This window comes from Myotis yumanensis, unplaced genomic scaffold (assembly GCF_028538775.1).
Source record: "Myotis yumanensis isolate MYYU_CA2020_CCGP unplaced genomic scaffold, mMyoYum1.0.hap1 SCAF_5, whole genome shotgun sequence".
Classification (NCBI taxonomy): Eukaryota; Metazoa; Chordata; class Mammalia; order Chiroptera; family Vespertilionidae; genus Myotis; species Myotis yumanensis.
Window position 1 is genome coordinate 30,895,552 of NW_027223756.1, and position 23,374 is coordinate 30,918,925.

Below are 23,374 nucleotides of genomic sequence, written 5' to 3' on the forward strand. Positions count from 1 at the left end.
CTAGAGTTATATTTGGCATATACTCTCCAGATTTTTCTATACACACACATTTATAAAGAAAATTATTTTTATAAAAATGAGATCGCATTATACATACTATTCTGCAAGTTGGCTTTTTTCTATTACGTATATTGAGAGCAGGCAATATACTATGGTGAGTAGTTAAGACTATGGACTTTGCCCTGGCTGGTTTGGTTCAGTGGATAGAGCGTCAGCCTTCAGGCTGAAGGGTCCTGGGTTTGATTCTGGTCAAGGGCACATGCCTGGGTTGTGGGCTCAATCCCTGATGGGGGCGGGCGGGGGGGGGGGGGGGGGATACGGGAGGTGGCCGATTAATGATTCTCTCTCATTGATGTTTCTATCTCTCTCCCCCTTTCCCTTCCTCTCTGAAATCAATAAAAAAGTATATATATATTTTTAAAAAAGACTATAGACTTTGACTACAAACGTTTTGAGTCCTATCATAGGAATAGTATTTCTTATCTCATAGTTTTGTTATGAGAAGTGAGATAATGCATGTGGAACATTTAAAACTATGTTATGGCACTTGGTAATAATTTTAACAAGTATTAACTAGAATTCTTTCTCTTTCTAGGGGTGGGTGGGTGGGTTTTAGAGTGGAGTGTAGAATAATTTTTTTTTTCTAGAAGCCCTTTAGTTTTTACAGATCATGTATCTTCAACATCATTCCATGGCACACATGAGCCTATGCCTTTCTTTAATGTTGCATTATTTCACTGGAATGTTAAATAAATCCTCCGCTGATGGAGATTTAAGTTGTTTTCAATTCTAATTATATAAAGGTTTTTGATCCTGAATAATGGAATTATGAACTTTTTACATTTTTCTATTCCCTAAATGTTGTAGTTTTTAAAAACCAGTCTAAGACATCTTAATTTATAAGGTTGGCTGTAGTTGTCTTTTAAATCAAGATCCAAGTCAAGCTCATACCTACAAACCTATTAATTGATATATGATTACTAGTGTTTAGTCCAGTGATGGCGAACCTTTTGAGCTCGGTGTGTCAGCATTTTGAAATACCCTAACTTAACTCTGGTGCTGTGTCACATATAGAAATTTTTTGATATTTGCAACCATAGTAGAGACTTATATTTTTGATATTTATTTTATATATTTAAATGCCATTTAACAAAGAAAAATCAACCAAAAAAATGAGTTTGCGTGTCACCTCTGACACGCGTGTCATAGGTTCGCCATTACTGGTTTAGTTCATACCAAAATGAAGTCAGTCAGGCCGGTGAGCTTATATCTACTCTATGTTAGGCACTCTAAAGACAAAATGCTGGTATGGCTCAGTGGTTGAGTGTCAGCCCATGAACCAAGAGGTCACTGGTTCAATTCCCAGTCAGTGCACATGTCTGGGTTATGGGGGTAATGCAGGAGGCAGCAGATGAGATGTTTCTCCCTTTCTCTCAAATAAATAAAAATATAATTAAAAATGTTCTTTATAACTGAAGTCAATGACATTGACCGACATAGGAAGAAAGTAGGTTGAGAAGTTTTCCCAATCCTCCTTAACAAAGCTGTATTGATCCATGTGTTGTGACTCAGCACAAGCATATTTTACTATTAATTGTGCAACAGAACAGGGAAAAGAACAAAGCAGAGATTAAAATTAATTCCTTTGGCCTCATTTGTAGTTTGACCTATGAAACTGAGCTAATCCTATTCTTATATAATAAAAAGGCTAATATGCAAATCTACCGAATGGCAGAACAACCGGTCACTATGACGCACACTGACCACCAGCGGGCAGACACTCAACCTGGAGCTGCCCCCGGGTGGTCAGTGCGCTCCCACAGGGGGAGCCCTGCTCAGCCAGAAGCCTGGCTCATGGCTGGTGAGCGCAGTGGTGGCGGGAGCCTCTCCCGCCTGTGGCAGTGCTAAGGCTGTCCGACTGCCGGCTCCCGGGCTGTGAGAGGGTGCAGGCTGGGCTGAGGGACCCCACCCCCTCTCCGCACTATTTTCATGCACCAGGCCTCAGTGTATCTATATGGCTCTAAAAGAAATCAAGTTAGTCAGAATGTTAAACTACAGTGGGAAGCCTGGGGAGGGTTTGGGGGGGGGGGGGATTAAGAGACCAACTGAAGGACTTATATGCATGCATATAAGATTAACCAATGGACACAAGACACGGGGCGGGGAGGGGGTGGGGGGTAGGGGCCGGGGGAATGTCAAGGGGGGGAAAAAAGGAGACATATGTAATACTCTTTGTAATACTTTAAGAAATAAAAATTATTAAAATATTAAAAAAAAAAAAAAGAAATCAAGTTAGAATTGCCAACTCAAGGGAATAATTTACATTCAAGACAAATGCCAACTGAAAGGAATAATTAATTCAACCAATGCTGACTATGAAAGCTTTACATTACATCTGTGATCTAAAGTTTTGTCCCTTAAGAATTGGAAATAGTGTCAATGTAAATGAATTTAAGGTAATGTCTGAAATGTGTCACTAGTATGTGTGTTTTAGTATTCTGAAAGCCTATGGCTTATAAAGTCCACATTTTATTTCTCATCTCCACATAACTTTAGTTCAAGTAGCATTTCATCTACATCTGTGTACTTACATATACATAGGATTATTAAAAAAATAAAGTAGAGTAGTAACTCCTGAAGTGTGTTTCTATTTTCTACTTCATCTCTGAAATGCAGGTTATGTTTTGGAGCCCCTGTGAGATATAAAACAAAATTTTCCTTACGTTATTATGTAATTCATAATGCATATAAATAAGAATGATGTAAAACCAGCCACTTTTAGTGCTATCCTGTGTGAAGGACAGGGTCTGTGGCTTCTGATTATATTTTTCTTCTCACTTTTATAAGGGAGGAATAATTTCTAACATTTCCCCTTGGGGGTAAGCGGGCAGGCATTTTGTGACTGTATACTAATGAATTTCATAACATGAAACGGATGGACAGGAAAAGACCAGTCCTGTTTTAAAATGAAAAAGCAAAATAGAAAATAAACCCCCCACATCTGTCCCTAATCGTTTCCTCCACCAGGCAATACTGGGAAGCCTGGAAGGGAAAAGGACTCGGCCTACGACTCAGTCAAGGTCACGACTCCCTACTGTCCAGCGACGGTCCTTGGGCAGCAAATGCCAGGCCCGGCTCGGGCTCCGCCAGGGGCGAGGGCCACGTCCCTGCAGTGTTTGTTTTCCAGCCTGTAAAATGGGACCGCCGTCCCCTCCGCTAAGGGGAGGTCGTGAGGGCTAAAGGTGCTGGAGGTCATCTCTCTCACATGAACAGATACGAGGTTACAAAATGCCCCCCCTAGAAGCATCCCTCACCGCCTCGGTGCCAACGGGAGGCCACAGGCATGGCGGGCCTGGGCGAGACGCCGGCTCAACCTCCCCACGTCCGCCGCGCCTGCGCCAGCCGCCTCGCTCCTGCGCCTGCGCGAGCCCGCCGCTCCGCGAGGGGCGCCCGCAGCGCTGCAGGTTGTGAGTGCGCGTGCGCACTGAGGACCTTCTAGAAGGGCTTCGCCCGAGGCGGGGCTGGAGGTCGCGGCGTTCGCCTCCAGCGGAGGGCGACTTCTGGGGCAAACCTGGCGTTGGGCCTGCGGCTAATCATAAACATAGTAGTAACTCATTATAACGGGCCACTCTTTGTTGAATACTTTTAATATTTATTGGCTTGTTTGGTCTTCACACACCCCTTCTTGAAAGGTAGGTGTTTTGTCCTCATTTTAGGTCTGAAGAAACCGAGGGTGCGAGAGGCTAATTTACCCAAGTCCAGGCTGGCCGCGCCGGACGCCTGGGCCCGAGGCATAACCGAGACCCCCTGCTGCCGCTGCTCTTGTAGAAACTGGCTATTAGCCCAGAGATGTTGCCAGAAGTAGCTTCCAGCCTCCTTTCCCACTCGGTATGGCTAAAGGGAACGTTAACATAGGTAAAAACGAACAAATAAATAATAACCCAGCGTTGCAGTGATTATGGAAAAGGCCGGCCGAAACTACTCCTTGGGAGCCCAGACTCACATCTGGCCCCGGCGCTTTGCTCAGACCAGGGAGGTTTGTAAACCAGCTTAGAAAAGGCCCAGCAAACCCGGCTGTAAACGGGCACCCACGCCGGCCAGGAGGCGGGGAAGGGACGCCGGTGAAAGGAAAATGCAGCGGGAATCAGTTGAAGGGCCCTAGGGCCGCCAGCAGAGAAAACCATCAAGCTGTTTTGAAAGTAAAAAAATAAAGTCATTTTTGTTATTTTCCTGAAAGAGATGTAGACCGATGTTGATAAATGCTGTTTTATGTGCAGATAAAAAGCAAAAAACGAGGCCACACAGCAGGGAAGGTCAGAGGCTACCGATGATAAAAGGGACAGGGAGGCCTAACAGCCGCTGGACAGGGGCCAGAGAAGAAAAGGCTGCTGTCCCAGCTTCAGTTTAATAGAAGGGCCTGCCCTTTCCTGTGCTTAGACTCTCCGATGCTTACAAAAGTATGCTTTTTAATGTAACAGGCTATCTGAACTTGAAATGTAGGAGGAAAAAACCCCCAAATACAGCTCTTCAGATTTACATTAAATATAAGAATTAAGCAGATGACTACAAATCATTCTTTTTCTTCTTTTTTTTAAATCCAAGCTTTGCTTTTTTCTTTTTAACATATTTTATTGATTTTTTTACAGAGAGGAAGGGAGAGGGATAGAGAGTTAGAAACATCGATCAGCTGCCTCCTGCTCACCTCTTGCTGGGGATGTGCCCGCAACCAAGGTACATGCCCTTGACGGGAATCGAACCTGGGACCCTTCTGTCCGCAGGCTGACGCTCTGTCCACTGAGCCAAACCAGTTAGGGCTACAAATAGTTCTGATTCCATTGAGTTCAATAGTCTCAAAGATCTTGAAGAATTAGTTACTTATCTGGATAAAACAATGAGAATTTCAGGAGAGATTTCCTCATGCTTTTGAAGTGCAAACCTTGGAAAATCTTGCCCAGTTTCAGGAGAAATCGAGCCATGAGTTTTTACCAAGAAGACATACCGTTCTAGAATATAAGGTTGTTCTTTTGGAACTTGTTATCCTTAAGGTTTGCTAGTTGTTGGATAAATAAAAACCAGAAGTTTTATGTTAAGGATCTAGACTTTTGTGAAGAGAAGACAGTCTGTTTTAAGTAATTGAAATTTTATTCTTTTTGACATAAAACTTTGGAACACTCAGATAATTGATTACTGTGTTAGTATTCGTATAAGAGAAAATGGGTAAAACAGTATTTAGAAAGCAGTACCAGTAAATCTTATTATAAGCATTAGTTGTGTCTAAAAAGTTTATATTAATTCATAACCTGTAATTGTTAAATGTATGACTTCAATGTTTAAAATCCCACATTTTAAGATAGACTTCTACAATTACAAACCATGTACCCGGATTTTCTGTTGGCTTCATGAGCCAGAGAAGTAGATAGAATGTGGAAGAGTCAAAGGATAAATAATATTATAAATGTACATTAGTTTTATTACCTAATGAAAGTCATAATCTGTTAATACAGCTATGGATTTATTTCAAAACTTCAATTGAATATATTACTAATAGTGTAGTTGTGCTTTCCAATGTTGGTGAAGTTATTAAAGTTCTTCACTTTCGTAGAGTCCAGATTGAGCTGCCAGACGCTGAAACTCTCCTTCAGGGTTGAAAGCTTGTTTCACATCCAAACCTTTTCCGTTAAGTGCTAAGTATTTGCTGAAAGTTGGCCGAACACGTAACTGTTTAGGAGCTGGAAGAGTTTGGTTTGGACGGGCTGAAATAGAGCAAATAAAAATTAATTTAGAAAACCTAAACAAAGGGGTTGCACCAGGCATTCATATCAGACTAGGAAAAGAAAAAGAAACCAAAACTGATTATATATAGGAAAAATCCCTCAGATTTTGTGCTATGCTGGGATTTGTGACTTCCTGGTAAAGTCATTGATAACACTTGACTTAATGCTTTATATCAGTGTGACATACCTGTGACATCTAATCTTGTGTTACATGTGATCACTCCAGCTTCATTAACTGCAGACACAGTATACCACCCAGCATCTTTCTTGTTTACATCTTTTATCAGTAAAGTAATTCTTCCAGAGTTATCATGATATAAGCTGAAAAGAAACAATTAAAAAATGAAAGTATAGGAGTTGATTTTCCTGTGAAAGTTTATTTAGGATGTTCGTGATCTACAAAGTCAGACTAATATGAAAAAGAAGCATTTGGGAATTCTGAGGCTATATTTAGTCATTGCCAGATAGCTATTAGTTTTCTCGAATTAAATATCCGCACAGCAAATCTTGTTTATATCATCTATTTCTTTGAGCCATCTTTGTTTATTGTTAGTAACAAGCTAAATGCTAGCCTACTTTATGGTTTAAATTTCTGATTAGTGGATTCTGGCTTAATGAAGTTTATATTTCTATATATGTTTTAAAAACGAGACAAATTGAGATCACAAATGCATGCCATTTATAATGCATTTCAAAGTGTAACTGGATTGACCAAAGTAAATTACAGTTAAATCTTGAAATACTTATCCTACCTTATCCGATCAGTGTTGAATTGTACCATTTCATTATTTCTTTTCCAGAAAAGTTTTGGTGGAGGTACAGCTGAGATTTGGCATTCTAGCTTCACTGAGTCTCCCTCAAAAACTTTTTTGCTCTGTGGTTTATAGATAAACATTGGTGCTCTTCTATGTTCTTTTGCTACATATTAATAAAAAAATCAAGTATTTTAAATATTATAAAAAAGATATTAAATCAAACCAAAGTATTATGAAATTTGTATGTTGATATAAAAGTTTTTAAAAGTAAAAAAGATCGGAAGCTTCATGTTTTAGCTTTAGCTAAAATAATATACAATACCATTGTATTATTATACAAGTCAGAGTTCTAAAACAGTAAGGTAATGATGCATTGAATTTATAATCATGTTTCATTCAAAGAATTTAAGTCTTAATGTCATTTATCATGTCATCTATAGAGAGGCAGCATGAGTGGTGCAAAAGAGTACCATCAACTTGGGTTCAAATTCTCTATTTGCTCCTTTAGCCATGCCAACTTCTGGACATTTTGTTTAGTTTCTCTGAGGCTCAGTGTTATCCATTGTAAAATAATACAATACACAAGTAATAGTGACTGCTGTGCTTACCATACAAAATTATTGTGAGGATCAATTGAGATAATGAATGAAGAAGCACTTTGTAAACAATAAAATAATATACAAATGTCAATAATTATTATGTCTTTTCTTCAAATACCTGAAGGATAAGAGTAAATGATACTATAATACCATAACCCTAGCTTTTCTGAGGGAGAAATGAGGAGATTGGACAGATGCCTGCCAACGTCTCTTTCAGCTCTAACATTATGGCATTTCTGGAACTATTGGCACTTGACTTTTTGCTTTTTGATTTCTAGGTCATCCATTTTTCTCTTAGACTGAGGTCTCTTATTATATCATAGAATAATTTTAAAGATTTTTCATTGATCTGGGTAGAATACAAACTGAAGAAAACTTTTCAAGTTGTCAAGCTTTTATATAACAAAAAATGAATAATAGCAAACTCTTTTATGTGATATACCATGGCTTAAACCATTACAAATGTGATATATTTAAAGCATTTAAATTGTAATAATTTAAAATAGAACATCAACTTTATGAGAACAGCCTTACAAAGAACATTTAAGATATGAGTTTTGCCATACATGTTTTCTAAAGCTAGTAGGCATGTTTTTTTAAAATCATAATTACAGATGAGTGTCCTAGTAAAAGGAACACAGTCTAAGGTAAAAGTTGACATTTACTCTTCAGTTTTAAACTATGCATGATTATGACAATTCTGTGAAAATGTGTCAGATTTATTATTTTAGATTGTAGACCAGACAAATGATTAGACTAAAATTTTCACTTTAAGACCTGTTTGTTACATCTATAGAAATGCTTCTACTATCTTATTGGTCTGTCTGAAATTGTACCATTTCTTTATTTCCTTTCCAGAAAAGCTTTGGTGGTAGATCTATCATTCTAATTTCACTGAGTTTTCCTCAAGAATATTGTCCCCCTCATCATCCCATCTCATTTGTGGCTTTTAGGTAAAAACTGGGGTTCTACTGGTTTGTATGGTATGGACATTAACCTTAACTGTGAAGTCCTCTAGGATTTTCTTTTTTAATACTTTCTTTTTTAATACTGCAGGATTAAAGATACTTTGTGATCTCTTGGAGGGCTTACCCAAGACGTCCAGCTGCACAGTAAAGGTGGCTTCTCCTGCTCTGTTCTTGGCCACACATACATAAGCCCCTGCATCTGAAACTCTGACCATTTCAAAGATGAGTGAATGAAAACCCTTCTCAGACACTATCATTTTGTGAAAATCATCTGATTGAACTGGCCTTCCATTTAGATACCATGCCACATCAGGAGCTGGCAGTCCGCTCACCTAGAAATGAAAACATAAGGAGATAACAGAGTTTTAAATGATAGCATCACTGGAACCCATTTGTCTATGAATTTTAACAATTTCAGTACCCGAGTGGGTTTGTGATTGAAAATGCAAAGCAAGAGCTTAAAAAGGTATTTGCTTTCAATTAATTTTTAATGAAACAGTATAAATTAAAACTCTTCAAATTAATATAGTATTTTATGACTATCTTAAACCACATCTAGCTCTTTCATGTGCAACCTCAGGCTCTTTAAGATATTTTAATTAAGGAATATGGAAGTCATATGGCTTTTCTGGCTAATGGTGACTGCAAAAGCAGTCCCAGAAGCACATATATCAGAGGCTTGCTGATCTAACTAACCTTTCCAAAACTGTTCTTGAGCTGTAGTTCTGGTGTATGAGTGGCAGTTTGTTAAGTGTTCTTATATAAGCCTTAACAATTAAGTCCACATACTGATTTTCATTCTTATAAAATGTTTTTCAATCCAGAAAAACATTTTATAAGAAAAAATTCTCCCAAATGAGGATAATGAAATTGTAGGAAAAGCTGGTCTAGCTTGAAGAAATCTTCTAGGCAGAGAGAAAGCAGAGTTGCTTGAATTTTTTAATGGAGAAGAACTAAAAAGCCACTCTACTTTTGAAATCTTATTATTATAGCTTCACTTAGAGTATTCATTAGGTGGTTGGCACTATTGTGAAAACCTTATACCTATTTACTCAGTTAATCCTCAAACAACTTTATGAAGTAGATACATTTGTTATTCTCTGTGTTATTCTCATTAGCACAGTGAGATTAAATTACTTGTCTAAGATTATATAGCTGAAAAGTGGCAGAGCCAGGGTTCAAACCCAGGTAAGCTTGGCTCTAGCATTTGTGTTCTTATCCACTATACATACTACTTCTCAAGTTGTGTAGCAAGCTATGAAGAGGAAGAGAACATTTTTTAAAACTTAGTATCCCATCGTTAATTTTCTTCCAATATTTTGAAACTTACTTTGAAGTCCATTCTGCAGAATCTTCCTTCTTCAATTGACATATTCTCTGGCACTTGAATGAAACGAGGCGGGTAAAATTTCTCCTGGATTGCATCCTCATCATTCACACCTCCCCTTGAAGATGATCTACTTCTACAAAAGTATTTTAATAACTACTATGCAAAAAGTTGTAATTGTTCTTACTTTCACACGAACATAGTTTAGCCATCAAATTTGAAACCCCAGAGTATACTATTTGATAGTGTAGTAACAATGGAGAAAGACCTTAGGGCTGTATTTAGCTGTGGAATATTTGATAACTATTAGAAATGGTAGCAGTTTAGAAACATTTGGTACAAATTGCACTCTTTCTTTTTTACAATGCCATGAATTGGTGAAGAAACTGATCTACTAAAATGCAGAGTACCCCATGGATTGAACCTGCAACCCAGGTATATGCCCTTGACTGAGAATTGAATCCATGACCATTTGGTGTATGGACCGATGCTCTAATCATTGAGCACCACCGGCCAGGGCCAGATAAAATTTTGGTCACCATCTCTGACACTAGGAAATTCACATTGTTTTTTATAAAAGATATGTGAGAAGCTTGAGAGCTTTAAAAGGATTACATTTTTAAGCTAAAAAATTTCAGATAGCAAAATACATATTTAGAATTAAATTATTTTTTACCTTACTTGTGACGTAGGAACTTGCAACCGTGCATGTTCTGAATTGTGCTGCTTGAAATTAAAACAGAGTGATAATGTCAACATATAATTGTTAGCTTGAAATGAAGCAGAACTAAGTAGTTGCTGTTGAAAGGAACATTTCTGTGGGAAGCCACCCATTGTCTTCACTATCAGAGAAGTGTAAACAAGGATCCCTAACGCTGGTGAACCTGGAGCCCCTGGCAAGGGCCAGAGCTATGCACTGATTGTTTAGTCCAGACAATGGGGGCTCAAGCAATTTCCTGACCAAATAGTCTCAGAGTAAATCTTTCTAATATTACTGACCTTTAAGATAGTTTATCTGTTACCGCAATTACCTGCCTAAGAGCTAGATGTGTATCCAAAATTGAATAAAAGGTTGGCAAGGCCTAGGCACGAGTGGAAGTCCTTTCCCTCGCATTGGGCTTCCCTCCTGGCCCCCAGTATTTCCAAATTATTATTTCTTGTCTCGTCTCTGTCATTTGCACGTGGCCCTTCTCCAGATCTCGAACCCTGAACCACGCAGGATGTGGATGCACACATTTCTCTGTTAACTGTATTTTTACAGTTATGGTCAGTTCTATATATTTAGCTTTTAAACATTTAAAACATACTGCAATGACCTTATAATATTCTAGCAAGAAATCCCCAGAATTAATAAGACTGTTCCACAGGCATGATTTATGAGACTGAGTTGATAGTGGTTCATTTTTCAGACTATTTTTAAAATATATATATTTTTATGGATTTCAGAGAGGAAGGGAAAGGGAGAGAGAGAGAGAAACATCAATGATGGGAGAGACTCATTGATTGGCTGCCTCTTGTACACCCCCACTGGGGATTGAGCCTGCAACCTGGGCAATGTCCTGATTGGGAATTGATCCGTGACCTGGTTCATAGGTCAACACTCAACCACTGAGCCACACTGGCTGGGCCAGTTGACTATTTTTTTTTTTTTTTTTTTTGACAAAGGATGATGTGTCCCTCTGGTATATTTGAAATGGGAGCACTTAGTACAGATTGTCCTTTAGTAAAACAGGAATAGACATGAAGTCAGTTTTGTTGGCAGTAGATACAGGGTATTATACCTGCTGCTTAAAAGTGGCACCAACAGCAGTAAACACATATTAGACTGGAAAATACTTCTCTTTTTAGCTCATGACACAAAATCCTGATGGACTTCATGGAAGACATGTGTAGAGCTATGAAAAGTCTTTGAAAAACAACATTAGTTACTTCCTGCTTAATAAAGATATATTTAATTTAAGCAAACATCTTTTAGAATTTGTTATCTGAGCACCAGAAAATTATTTCTATTTGAAAGTAAAATCAGGAATTGATGGAAATTATAGTAGAATTAATAAATTGGTTAAATATTTAATGCCTGTTTATATATTTCACTGTTCTTGGCATAGTGGGAGATACAAAGAAGTGAAAAATATAGTTCCTACTCAAATATCTGAAAAACATCTGTACAGAACACAACAGATCATTACAAATAATTTATTTTTGGATGAATATGTTTAATGTATTTTGTCATTTTAAAACAAAATTCTTAAAACTCACAATTTTTGGCTGGCTATAAGATTTTCTAAGCAAAATGTCAAAACAATTCAGTGGTCAAGCAAATCAACTTTTTTTTGGTAAAAATTAAAAATAATCCAATTAGCCGAAACCGGTTTGGCTCAGTGGATAGAGCGTCGGCCTGCGGTCTGAAAGGTCGCAGGTTCGATTCCGGTCAAGGGCATGTACCTTGGTTGTGGGCACATCCTCAGCAGGAGATGTGCAGGAGGCAGCTGGTCGATATTTCTCTCTCATCGATGTTTCTAACTATCTCCCTTCCTCTCTGTAAAAAATCAATAAAAAAAAAAAATCCAATTAAACTCAAAATTTCCAAAAATTTTGGTCATCATCTCTGACATTAGAAGATTCACATTGTTTTTTATTTTTATTTATTTATTTATTTTTTAAAAAATATATTTTATTGATTTTTCACAGAGAGGAAGGGAGAGGAATAGAGAGTCAGAAACATCGATGAGAGAGAAACATCGACCAGCTGCCTCCTGCACACCTCCCACTGAGGATGTGCCCGCAACCAAGGTACATGCCCTTGACCGGAATCGAACCTGGGACCCTTCAGTCCGCAGGCCGACGCTCTATTCACTGAGCCAAACCGGTTTGGCCACATTGTTTTTTAAAAAGGTATATGGAAAGCTTGAGGGATTTATAAGTAGTACATTTTTAAGCTGAAAACATTTTAGTAAGTTTTTTATTTTGTCCTTTTAAAGTGGTTTGAATATGTATATATTTGTATTCGTAGATGCTATACTTCAGTTATACATAGTTTGATGACATTTTGTTTGAAGTGAACAAAAAATGTAGGATTTATATTTTCTGATTTCATAATGACATATTTTGCTGCGGTCTCTTTTCCTGCTACCACCATCTTCATTTTAAAGTGTTTTTAAAACAAATATATTTTTATTGATTTCAGGGAGAGGAAGGGAGAGGGAGAGAGAGAGAAATATCAATGATGAGAGAGAATCATTGATCAGCTGCTCCCTGTACTCCTCCTAATGGGGACTGAGCCCGCAACCTGGGCATGTGCCCTGACTGGGAATTGAACCGTGACCTTCTGGTTCACAGGTCGACATTCAACCACTGAGCCATGCTGGCTGGGCATGTGACATTTCTTATGGAATATTAGAACCACCAGAAAAGGGGGTAAAATTAAAACTTCACATATATATTTTAGCTTATCACGGCCTCTCCCAGGGAAGCGATTGACTTTTACTTTGAATGCTATTTATAAACATTTAGAAAGCAGATATTTAAAAATCATACACACAAAAAGGACTCCAGTTAGATAAAGGTTGTTTTAATTTACCTGTGGTGAATCTTGTGCCTCACTGTCATTTTGAGATTGTAACACAGCAGCTGCATTCTGTGGTCCTAGCAATCTTCGAGCCATCTTCTCCTCATATGTTAGCCGCTTTAAAGAAATAAGTCATTAAGGAGAATGGTAATGAGATTTAATATAAGTTGTTTGTACAGGTTTAATTTAACTTAAAACCACTATGAATTTTACCAAAAAGTTCTGTCTTTAGAATTATAGGTAGATGCTATGTTTTAAAAAGTATTTTCTTTCATTCAAAGCCTTTCCTTCTACTCTAGTGCCACTTCTTTCATCTGTGATACTTGCTTGTTTTCTTTTTGCTCATTGGAAGCGCAGGCATAATCACCCTTGAATATGGCTCTCCTAAGTCAAGGGAAATTCTTTCCCTTCCTTCTTGTGTATGTCCCATTCACCTCTGTCTTTGACTATAGTACTACATGTCCTCACTTTCAGAAAGAACTTGTATTACTTGAACACTGAATATTTGACTTACTAACTTCTGGCTGAAAGCAATGCAACTGATAGGTTAAATGTATTTAGGTTAAAGACATATAGTACTGTTTCAAAGATAGGTGACTAAATACAACGTACACAGTAAGAGTTACATAATAAAAGTTATAGCTATTTGTTCATCAATAACATATACCAAATATATGAAGAAGTCAGGTTGACAATATTTTCTATTATTTGATTATTAGACATTTTATGAGAGGTAATGCTTAAAACAGAAAATATTAAATCATTGAGATTGGTTTTTAATTTGCTTCATTTGTTACTACTCCACACCAAAGAGGTGATTTCATGCAGAGAAACATTAAATAGGGCCCAAATATTCCTTTAAAAAAAGATTATCCTATTCTTTGCTGATTATACAATCATAGATCTGTGAGATAGAAAGACCTTTCTTATTGAGATTAGATTTTGTAGTTTAATTGGCTTTTTGTATAAAATAGACTTCTTGCTCACTTGATTTCCATTATGAAGAAGGCTGTCCTTGCATTTTAGCTTTCTTTCCAAATCTTGAATCAGAGCTTCTTTTGATCCTTGTATTTCATGGTCAGGAGTCTTTGGTGTGGGCTTAGCATTTGTACTTTGGGATGGCCTAGCATTCACAGATTGGCCAACCGAGGGTTGTTGATAGCTTTAAAAATAAAAAAGATTTTTTAAAAAGAAGATATGTAAGATGTGTATCTTTTTTTAAATTGAATTTATTGGGATTACATTGGTTAATAAAACTACATAGGTTTAAGGTTTATAATTCTATAATACATCCTCTGTATATTGTACTGTGTGTTCACCAACCCAATTCATGTCTCTTTCCATCACCATTTATTCCCCCTTTACTCTCTCCTGCTTCCCACCACCCCCATTTCCCTCTGGTAATGACCGTACTGTTGTCTATGAGGTTTGTGTTGTTTACTCCCTTCAAAATATATTACCAAAAAAAAAAAAAAAAAGATTTGTATCTAAAAGAGACTTGGTCTTATTTTGTCAGTCACCTTTAGATAGATTGAATCTAACACTTAGTACTACTAGTGTTAGTACAAACACTAATTTCCCTAGTAACAAGAAGGATTTTATAAGAGTTGTTACCAGCTTTTTTGTTTCTTTTCGTTTTGGCAAGTGAAAAGTAGCAGGAGGAATAATTTAGATTAGATGCAAGGAGCATGTCCTTCCTTGAGCACTTCTAATCTTAAAACTGAATTTCCTAAGTTTGATTTATAGGCGGATATTAAGCAGTGATGTGCTTGACTCATATGAGCTCAAGAGGGCTTGATTTTTAGCATCTCTTCCCAGCTCCCTGTGACCTCATGTGGTGGAAATATCTACACCAGGGAAATTGGTAAGTACCACAGATCATGGCTCCTTCCTCCAGCTAATTGTTACACATTTACCAGTATAACCACTGATATTTAGTGACTATTCTGTTGCTAAATGGAGTGTACAGTTTACATAGCCATTGGCTTTTCTTTTAATTTCCAATTCCTATTACTTTCTTTTTTTAAAAGATTTTTTAAAATCGATTTTTAGAGAGGAAGGGAGAGGGAGAAACATGCATGTGAGAGTGCAACTTCGATTGGTTTCCTCCTGCATGCTCTCTACTGGGAATCAAACCAGTAGAGAATCAAACCAGGCATGTATGTGCCCTGACCTGGAATTGAACTGGTGACCTTTCAGTGCATGGGATGATGCCCAAACAACTGAGCCACACTGGCTAGGGCTCTTATTAATTTCTTATTTTAGAAACTGCAAATATGGCACAATATAACAAATAGCTTCTACAGTAATGACAGTTTCTTTAATGTTGCTGAAATGATATTTGGAAAAAGAAAGGAATGACTAGGGGAGGAAGGAGAAAGAAATGTAAAATTAAAAAAGGGGAGATTTGGAGAGAAAAAAAGCAAATTTGAATAGCAGTTGAAGAGTTTGGTTTCAATCCTTACTTCAAGTTCTGATCCTAAATTTCCTTCTAAGATGTTCTTGCTCCTCCCAGAGTTCCCTTGTTGATTCTGATGGAGAGCAGAGGTAGTATTTAGAGATTCCTATATTATTAGATCTGTAAGGAACAGTTTTCACAGTGCTTTGTTCATATTTCACATAGTTTATTCACTTAGGGCCATATAAGTGCTAGCTTATATCTATTTAATGTGGGGTAAGTGGCCTTTAATGAATATTTTACCATTAGTATAATAAACATTCTCCAGTTACCTAGATGAGGCAGACTTGCTCTCTTCTGTGACATGTTCTTATTCAAATATTCTCAATGATCATTAAAAGAATTTGTGCCCTGGCCGGTGTAGTTCAGTGGTTGGAGTATTATTAGCCCTCACACTGAAGGGTGGCGGGTTGGATTCCTGGTCAAGGGCACATACTAGGGTTGTGGGTTCGCTCCCCACCCCTGGTAGGGGTGCCTTCAGGAGGCAATCGGTTGATGTATCTTTCTCACATTGATGTTTCGCTCTCTCTCTCTCCCCTTCCCTCTTCCCTTTTAATTCTCTCTGAAAAGCAATGGAAAAAATATCCTCGCCAGAGGATTAACAAAGTGGGAAAAAAAGAATTCGTAAGCTAAGTGGAAATGTATCTTCTCTGAATGGAGCCAGAATTTTAATTTTTGTCGTCTTTGGGGACTTGGTTAGTAATCTCTAGATTGTAAACATAACTGGAAAAAAGTCTTATTACTCATTATTGTGTCATTATATCCACTAACAGAGCTTGGGTATAGGTAATACTATCAGTTGAATGAATGAATGTTTTTCATTGTATTCAAGATGCTCTGTAATGAAAGTTGGTGATACACATTTCCCCTTCTTACATTTCATATCTTCAAGGTTGTCTATATTAATCCTTAACACATTGTATTCGGGAAACGTATTTATATGTTTTACGTTGACTGTAATTAAACTAAAGTAAATAGCCAAACCAAATAAGTAGGTTTTTTGTTTTTGTTCATTTGTTTGTTTTGCGATTGAATTCTCAGGTTGAAATAGTAAAATTCCTTTGGTCTTATAGATCTGTTCCTCCAACTGTATGAAGTAAAAATAGCCTTTTTTTTTTAATGCTAACCTATCATCTTTATAAAAGTCACACGTTTGTTAGAGTGAATTAGTATTAAATAATTCTTTTTCAGACTATCATAATATCTCTGAGAAATCTTGAGGGATTATCAAAACCAAGCCTAAGAATCAGTCACTTTATTCACTGAATTCACCCATTATTACCAGTTCAGATGGTTTAAGTGTTAGGACTTGATATCTACTTATATTTATAAACTTATACTTGCACACTGCTGTATAGGTCTTTTTTCTATTGTTATCACCCAGATCCTTAATTTTGTTACGAATCAGAGAACTGAATCACTGAGTGGGTAAGGTAAAGTTGCTGAATATCACACAGCAAAGTTTTTGGAAGGAATAATTAGAATTAAAGAGTTCCACTCAGTTTCTAGTTGGTGGTTTGATCCTACTGATAAAAAGCTAAGTGAAACTTTCAAACTTCTCTAGGTCAGAATCCAAGAGATTATTTTAGAAGACCTGGCAAACTTAAGCCCATGATAACAATGAGGGAGTTGCGCGCAAATGTTCAAAGGCCCAGAGCTTCCCACCCTGTGCAGCTGGGCATAGAATGGGTATCAAGTGGCTGTGGGCAGATTAAAAGGGTTATCTGTGGTTGCTGAAAATGGAACAGCTAAAGCTGGATCTTTGATCTCTGGTTTGGGGACCTCCTATGTTTTATTTCTTATCCTCTCCATTTTTGCCTTTCTTTATCTCTTGTTAGTTTTGTACACATGGTTAAGGCTCAGTAATATTTATTTGATGGCTTTCTTTTCTGGACAGGAATTTGGAGTAGGACTGAAATACTTTATTAAGAACAATATAGTCAGAAAAGGTTATTTTAGATTTTAAAATGTTCATATAAGAAATGTGGAAATCACTGAAAGTTAGATGGAAAAAGATCATCTGGATAAAATGTTACCAAGAAAAATCTACCATGTGTTATAATTGACATAATGGAAATTTGGGAGGGAAAAGAAAGAGAGGGCTTTTAATTCTTGAATACACCTTTTAAAATTATTAGGTTAAGCGGTTAAGCCCTGGCTGGGTAGCTCAGTTGGTTAGAGCATCATCCTAATAACACCAAGTTGCAGGTTCAATTCCCAATTAGGGCACATACAGGAAGCAACCAATGAATGCATACATGAGTGGAACAATAAATTGATGTTTCTCCCGCCCCCCCCTAAAATAAGTAAATATATTAGATTAGACATATGACATGACATTTTTGTAGGTTAAAATAGCTATCAGCCATTTCAAATGGTTCAGACTAGTAGATAGGATTTTAACAAATTTTTGGTTTTTATTCTTTTTTTTTTTTTTTTAGGATTTTATTTAGGTATTTATTTATACCGTGTGGGGCAAAAGTAGGTTTACAGTTGCTCATATGGCAAATAATACAATAATAAATACTATAAGAATAAACTGTTTTGTGTACTGACCTACAGTATAAAATCAATTTGGTTTTTATTCTTAAAAGTATTAAAAAGTTTTCTTTGCAGGTTGAATGCTATAGTCAGTTAAATTAGGTTTCCGGAGTAGTCACCAACAGTAGGAATCTCTAGAAAAAAAATTAGCCTCTAGAGAAGACTGAGAGAAATTAGCAAGAATGTCTGCAAATTTGTCAGCCTGCAACAAACACATTCCATCAGACAATTTTTTCAGATGCCTCTGATTTAATTCTTTGATGTTCTAGCCAGCCAAGGAATAGGAAAACTGATAGCCCTAACTTTACATAAGCACAAAGTATTCAGTTCATGTTTTAAAAAAAGCACAACCACTATGTCCTTCGTATCAGGTTCTCCTACTACGGTTTTAGGACTGTGAAAATAGTGCATGCTTGCATAAGGCTGCAGGTATTCTTCCCTGTGTTTAGATCAGCCTAACCAATTTGAACAAAGTGTGGTTTTAATCATCAAAGGAAACCTTAAGGTTGTAAACTTGTATCTATTCAAGCCTTTTTTTCTGAACATAATAAGGAAAAGTCATACATTTTAGTGTCTGAATCCCAGATTTTCTTTTTAGCCAAGTGAATATTCAACATCAGAGGGGAAAATGGATAGGAAGAAAGGTAGAGACTGAGAAGAAATTTAATAGCCTTTGCTTATGTGAGAGGAAATCCTATCTGAAGATGAGCAGGCAGGTGTTCTTCATCTCAGCTGAGCCCAGAACCAGAGCAGTTAAATTTACAGCATGAGGAACTTAGCTTAGGACTGGGGCAATAGTCACTGCCCTTGGTATATTAGAAATATTTTTTGAAGGTGGAAAATAATGGCTAATTGTATGGGGTCATAGATGATTTGATTCAGCTCAGCCTGGACACTGCATAATGGGTCAGATGACCTCTTATTGCCAGTACCCTGGTTCAAGGTGTTCTAGGAGAATTTTGAGATCAGACATGGAGGTCACATTGCCTTTTTAGATAGTGATGAACTACAGCATTACCTCCCCCTGCCCCCACCATCTTTGGACATTGTATATGCAGTATATATCCATATGTATATATTTTAAAAACTCACTTACTTGGAGTCCACAGTGGAAGGGATTTTACTGCTACTGTAATCAGGCTGTGATGGTAATATGGAGCTGAGGAAGCTGGCGGGGGACTGGTTATAGGTGGCTGTAACCCTTTGGCCCGGGTTTGAGCCACCAGGCTGCTGGGGAGAAGCAGGGAAAGCAGAGGACATGGTGATGTGAGAGCTCACAGTTGAGGAAGCAGAAAATCTTTGCTCTGTGCATTGGCGGGGCTGGATGATAATAGAAGACTGTTTGGTCTGGCTAGAGTAGCTGGAGGTTTCCGGTCCAGGGGGCTGCAGTCTGGAGCCACATGGATTTTGGGATTGGATGAAGTGTTTTGGCCGTTCGTAGTTAAACATGCTTAGCTGGTATACGGGAGATGAAGGCAATTTATTACTATAATGATTTGCTCCTGAAGAGTTGGGGTCCTGAATTTGGCACTGCAAGCCTGGAATTATAGAAGGTCGCAAGGAATCAGAAGCAACCTTGGTCTGCCCCTTCTTGTTGAGATCCTGGGAATATTGTGTTCCTGGCTTTGATGGAGGGGCCGTCTCTTGAAGAATGTCTTTCCTTCAAAAGGAGAAAATGATTCAGTTACAATATTTGCACAAAGAACAGTACTGTTTATTTAACATCTTTAGGAACTTATGTGCTTTCAAGGTTATCTCTGAGTAGAACTTTCCTGGCTCCTACACTTCCTTTTTCTGTCATTGCACAAATGACTTTTTCCATGTCTCATGATTATTTCTTTGTCCAGAGGCTACTGTTTCATTAACCACAGAAATTTATTTAAAAATTATTAGCAGTTAAATATATAACATGTCAACTTTCATTCAGTTTGAATCCTTCCCATTGCTCATCAAAACTAATGAACAACTCTTCTGATACACCAGTTAATTCAGGTCCCTGTGATCTGTGATGAATGATGTCTTGGTAAATCAAGGGGAACTATATATGCTTATTTTGTAAAGAATGTTACTCTAATGTCCATATTTACTCCTTTGCCCTTTCACGATTTCACAAAGTAGAGTGAACATCTATAATTGACTGTTAACAACTTTGAGTGGATTTTTTTTTAATCTTACAATTCACTGCCTCTTTTTCTTCCCTTGATTTCAAATTGACCATAGTACAGTGGTCGGTAGACTGCGGCCCCTTGAGTGTGGCTCTTCCACAAAATACCACGTGCGGGCGTGCATGTACAGTGCGATTGAAACTTTATGGCCACACTCAAGGGGCCAAAGAGCCACATGTGGCTCGCGAGCCGCAGATTGCCGACCACTGCCATAGTACAAAGTAGACAATAATTAAGGAGTGACTACGTGTTTGTGTCTCTTTGTATGTATATAATGTATGTCACCAACTGCATTCCAGAGCCATTTGTGATTTTTTCTGTTATTTTTAGATCACACTATCTAGTTATTGATCTTGATGTTCTTTTAATTATTTTTACTTTTTATTTTTACCTGTTTAATATGTATTTTAGATTAATTTAAACATTATTTTTTTTAAAGAAATGGTAAACAGGATGTACAGAAGGAAGTAAGACAACTGTGAAGCTAGCCTCTACCTTACCAAGAAAAGATGGGTGCCATTTCTCTTACTTAGCTCTACATTGGGTCACCTGACTTTCTATAGTAGATCCCCATTTTTCCTTGGAGGAATTATTTTCGCTAAAATTACCTTAAGGGATTATATTTGCCTCTGATTTCTTCTGTTAGTATGGTATATCTAAGCAGGACTATATACAGCCATTACACACAAAGACTAGTCCTGTAAATTGTAGCATTGATTCTGTTTTCATTAAAAATATCAGGCAATTTAGTTCAAAACACATTTAGTTTGTTTCACATAGTTTGAACCAACACTAAGATAATGCTAAATCAAACTTTTAGCTGATAAAATTAGCCAAATTGTCATTATTGAAACAAAATCTTATTTAATTTCCTATCTTGAAACAAGTATTTTTAATGAAAAATTTTTAGACAATTTCATCCTAATTGTGCATATAGTTTAAATTAAAACTAGCAGTTTTAGGAAAGAACAAAAATGCAACTACACAGCCAAGAGAAAGATTATATTGAAAAGACTTAAAAAGTCATATATTCCTTAACTTCAAGTTTCTGAACACAAGTATAGTAAACTAGACTCCATTTTAGTAGTTAACTATATTAGGCCTTTAAATTGTCGGAGAAAAACATCCAGAGGAGGCTTTAATTAGATTTTCTAAAAAAAGAAAAGAAAAGGCTATTTCAAGGTAAGTAGTTTTGTAGTTACCGGTTTATTTATTACATTGCAGAATTGAATCCAGTTTGTTTCCTAAATTCCTTTTTGGGCAGGCAAGTGATTCAGATTTATTTTAAATAGCAAAAAATAAACTGTTTAATAGCCAGCAGATATTTTCCAAAAAGTCCCCTATTTTTCTTCATATATATATTTCTGTAATGTCAACTATCTTGTTCATTTTGGTATCGGTCTACGTAGTTAAAAATTACTTACTTTTTGAAGCTCAATTTTTTCTTTCAAAAGTTTTATTTTGTATACATCTCACTAAATTTTATACAGATGTTTCCACAGGTTAATTCTGAAAGGCTTTTCTTCATGTTTGTAGTTACTGTTCAACAATCCAATTCTAGAATTAATTCTATTACATGCAAGTTATCATTTTATTCTAAATTATGTTAAATAAATATCAAATATTTCATAAATAAAATATTAGTCAGTCTCCCATTTTAAAAAAATCTTAACATTATTTTCCTTATCTTTAATATAGCACAAACTTGCAGAAAAAACTGATTGAGGATATTTTGAAGCTGTAGGATATCACCACAGTCCAAGTGTCTCCTTTCAAGAAAAAATCATGACTTAAAAATAATAACACATAACTACTTTTTCTTCTACCCTTTCTCTAATGCCCTCCAGTTTCAGTGGAATGAATAGAGCACTTTCTCTTCAAATCTTTGTATAATACCATTATGATGTGTGGCTTTCAGACTTTTTATCTGAAGGTCACTTCTGTACATGCTCCTCTGATTTGGACAAAAAACAAAAACAAAACCCAAAACAGCAGCAGGAATAAAGAAGGGACTTACCCGTAATTCTGGAGGGTGCCAGCTGGGTTTAACCCTCTATTGAAGGGAAGGAAGAGGCATCCCCTTCCCTCACAGACTAATCTAGTGGCTCTGTGCTTAGTATTATAGCACCACTGACTTTTATCAGCTGCCAAACAGTGACATCTGATGTGCTTGTCTGTCCATCTACCTATGCTGGCATGTCAAAGTAAGAGTCCACAATCTAAACAATATCTCAGATGTCTTAGTGATATTTAAGGAGTGGGATTACATGAGCTTTTCTCTCAGGCCTCTTTATTTTAGATGTGAATGTTGACTATGATCTTTAGCAAGCTCATGTAGGGGGAAGAGCAATGAAGTTGGAAATAGAAAAAAGTATAAAGAAAACTCAATTTCTTTTTCGTGGTGAGGGCTTTGTGAATCTTCCCCGTTGAAGAAAGAAGGACTAAATCCCCTCTTCATAGATTTTAAGACTGATGTTCTATCTTGTAAGGCTTCTCTAGAAATAAGGCCAGTGATGGATGGGCTCCAAATTAATTTGTATTTGATAGCTGTTTATCTGAAGACTTTTAAAAAAAATTCCAAATGGGAGTGGGGGTGGAGCTGGGTTCAAGCAGTTTGTTTTAAGAAAGGGGGTGTGGTCTCAGTAAAGGGAGCAGAGCAGGTGATTGTGAAGTGTCATTGGGAAGGTGGGTTGGTGGAAAACATAATATGGTTTCTTTAGCAAGCTTTCTGAATCTGTATGGTGTATGCCTCCTTGACCTTGTACTTTAATACTAAAAGTTTGAAACACTACTATCAAAGAAGCAGTCTATACATTAGGGCTCTGTACTATCAACTCTCTTTCCTTCATCTTCTTTACTGCTAACAGTTTCTCTTTACACCAAGGAGACCATCTTGGTATTTATGTTTCTTTTTTGTGCAGGGAAGTAAATAATTACAGAGGAAGAAACCTTCAAATCAACAAAAGAGATGGTGGAGAGGATTAGGTGGCATGAGGATCAGTCCAATGGAGTGGAATTATCCCCCTTTAAGTGGCTTCAATTTTGATATGGTTCTACTGTTTAAAGCAAATCTATTTATTCCCTCCCTTATGGATACTCCAAACTTGATTTAATTACCATGTACATTGGGGTCAATAAATAGATGTTTGAGCACATGTGAGTCAAATGAAATTCTTCACAGCTGACCATGTAGGTATTACCTTCCTTTTGTGTTCAGAA

At 37.0% G+C, this 23,374-nt stretch overlaps 2 protein-coding genes across 4 annotated transcripts in view; both read right to left on the reverse strand.

Annotated features, from left to right (window-relative positions):
* Positions 1 to 3,345, reverse strand: part of PKD2L2 (polycystin 2 like 2, transient receptor potential cation channel) — a 33,131-nt gene extending 29,786 nt beyond the window's left edge. The window contains exons 1-2 of the mRNA XM_070414937.1: positions 3,315 to 3,345; positions 2,592 to 2,693 (exon numbers count right to left, since the gene is read on the reverse strand). Of these exons, the coding sequence (XP_070271038.1) occupies positions 2,592 to 2,693; positions 3,315 to 3,345 (133 nt within the window). The remainder of the gene's footprint in view (positions 1 to 2,591; positions 2,694 to 3,314) is intronic.
* A 1,262-nt stretch (positions 3,346 to 4,607) lies between these two features.
* Positions 4,608 to 22,252, reverse strand: MYOT (myotilin). 3 transcript variants are annotated; one of them, XM_070414941.1, is made up of 10 exons: positions 22,173 to 22,252; positions 19,087 to 19,650; positions 13,979 to 14,153; positions 13,004 to 13,108; positions 10,100 to 10,146; positions 9,427 to 9,559; positions 8,221 to 8,428; positions 6,527 to 6,692; positions 5,962 to 6,095; positions 4,608 to 5,753 (listed from the first exon to the last, which is right to left on the reverse strand). In XM_070414941.1, exons 2-10 carry the CDS (start codon positions 19,437 to 19,439, stop codon positions 5,581 to 5,583), a joined length of 1,494 nt encoding a protein of 497 aa, XP_070271042.1. In that variant the 5' UTR covers positions 19,440 to 19,650; positions 22,173 to 22,252; the 3' UTR covers positions 4,608 to 5,580. The 3 variants fall into 3 exon arrangements, with proteins under 3 accessions (XP_070271042.1, XP_070271040.1, XP_070271041.1); XM_070414939.1 differs by having other exon boundaries at positions 10,100 to 10,149; XM_070414940.1 differs by lacking the exon at positions 22,173 to 22,252 and adding an exon at positions 21,580 to 21,712 and having other exon boundaries at positions 10,100 to 10,149.
* Between the last annotated feature and the right edge of the window lie 1,122 nt (positions 22,253 to 23,374).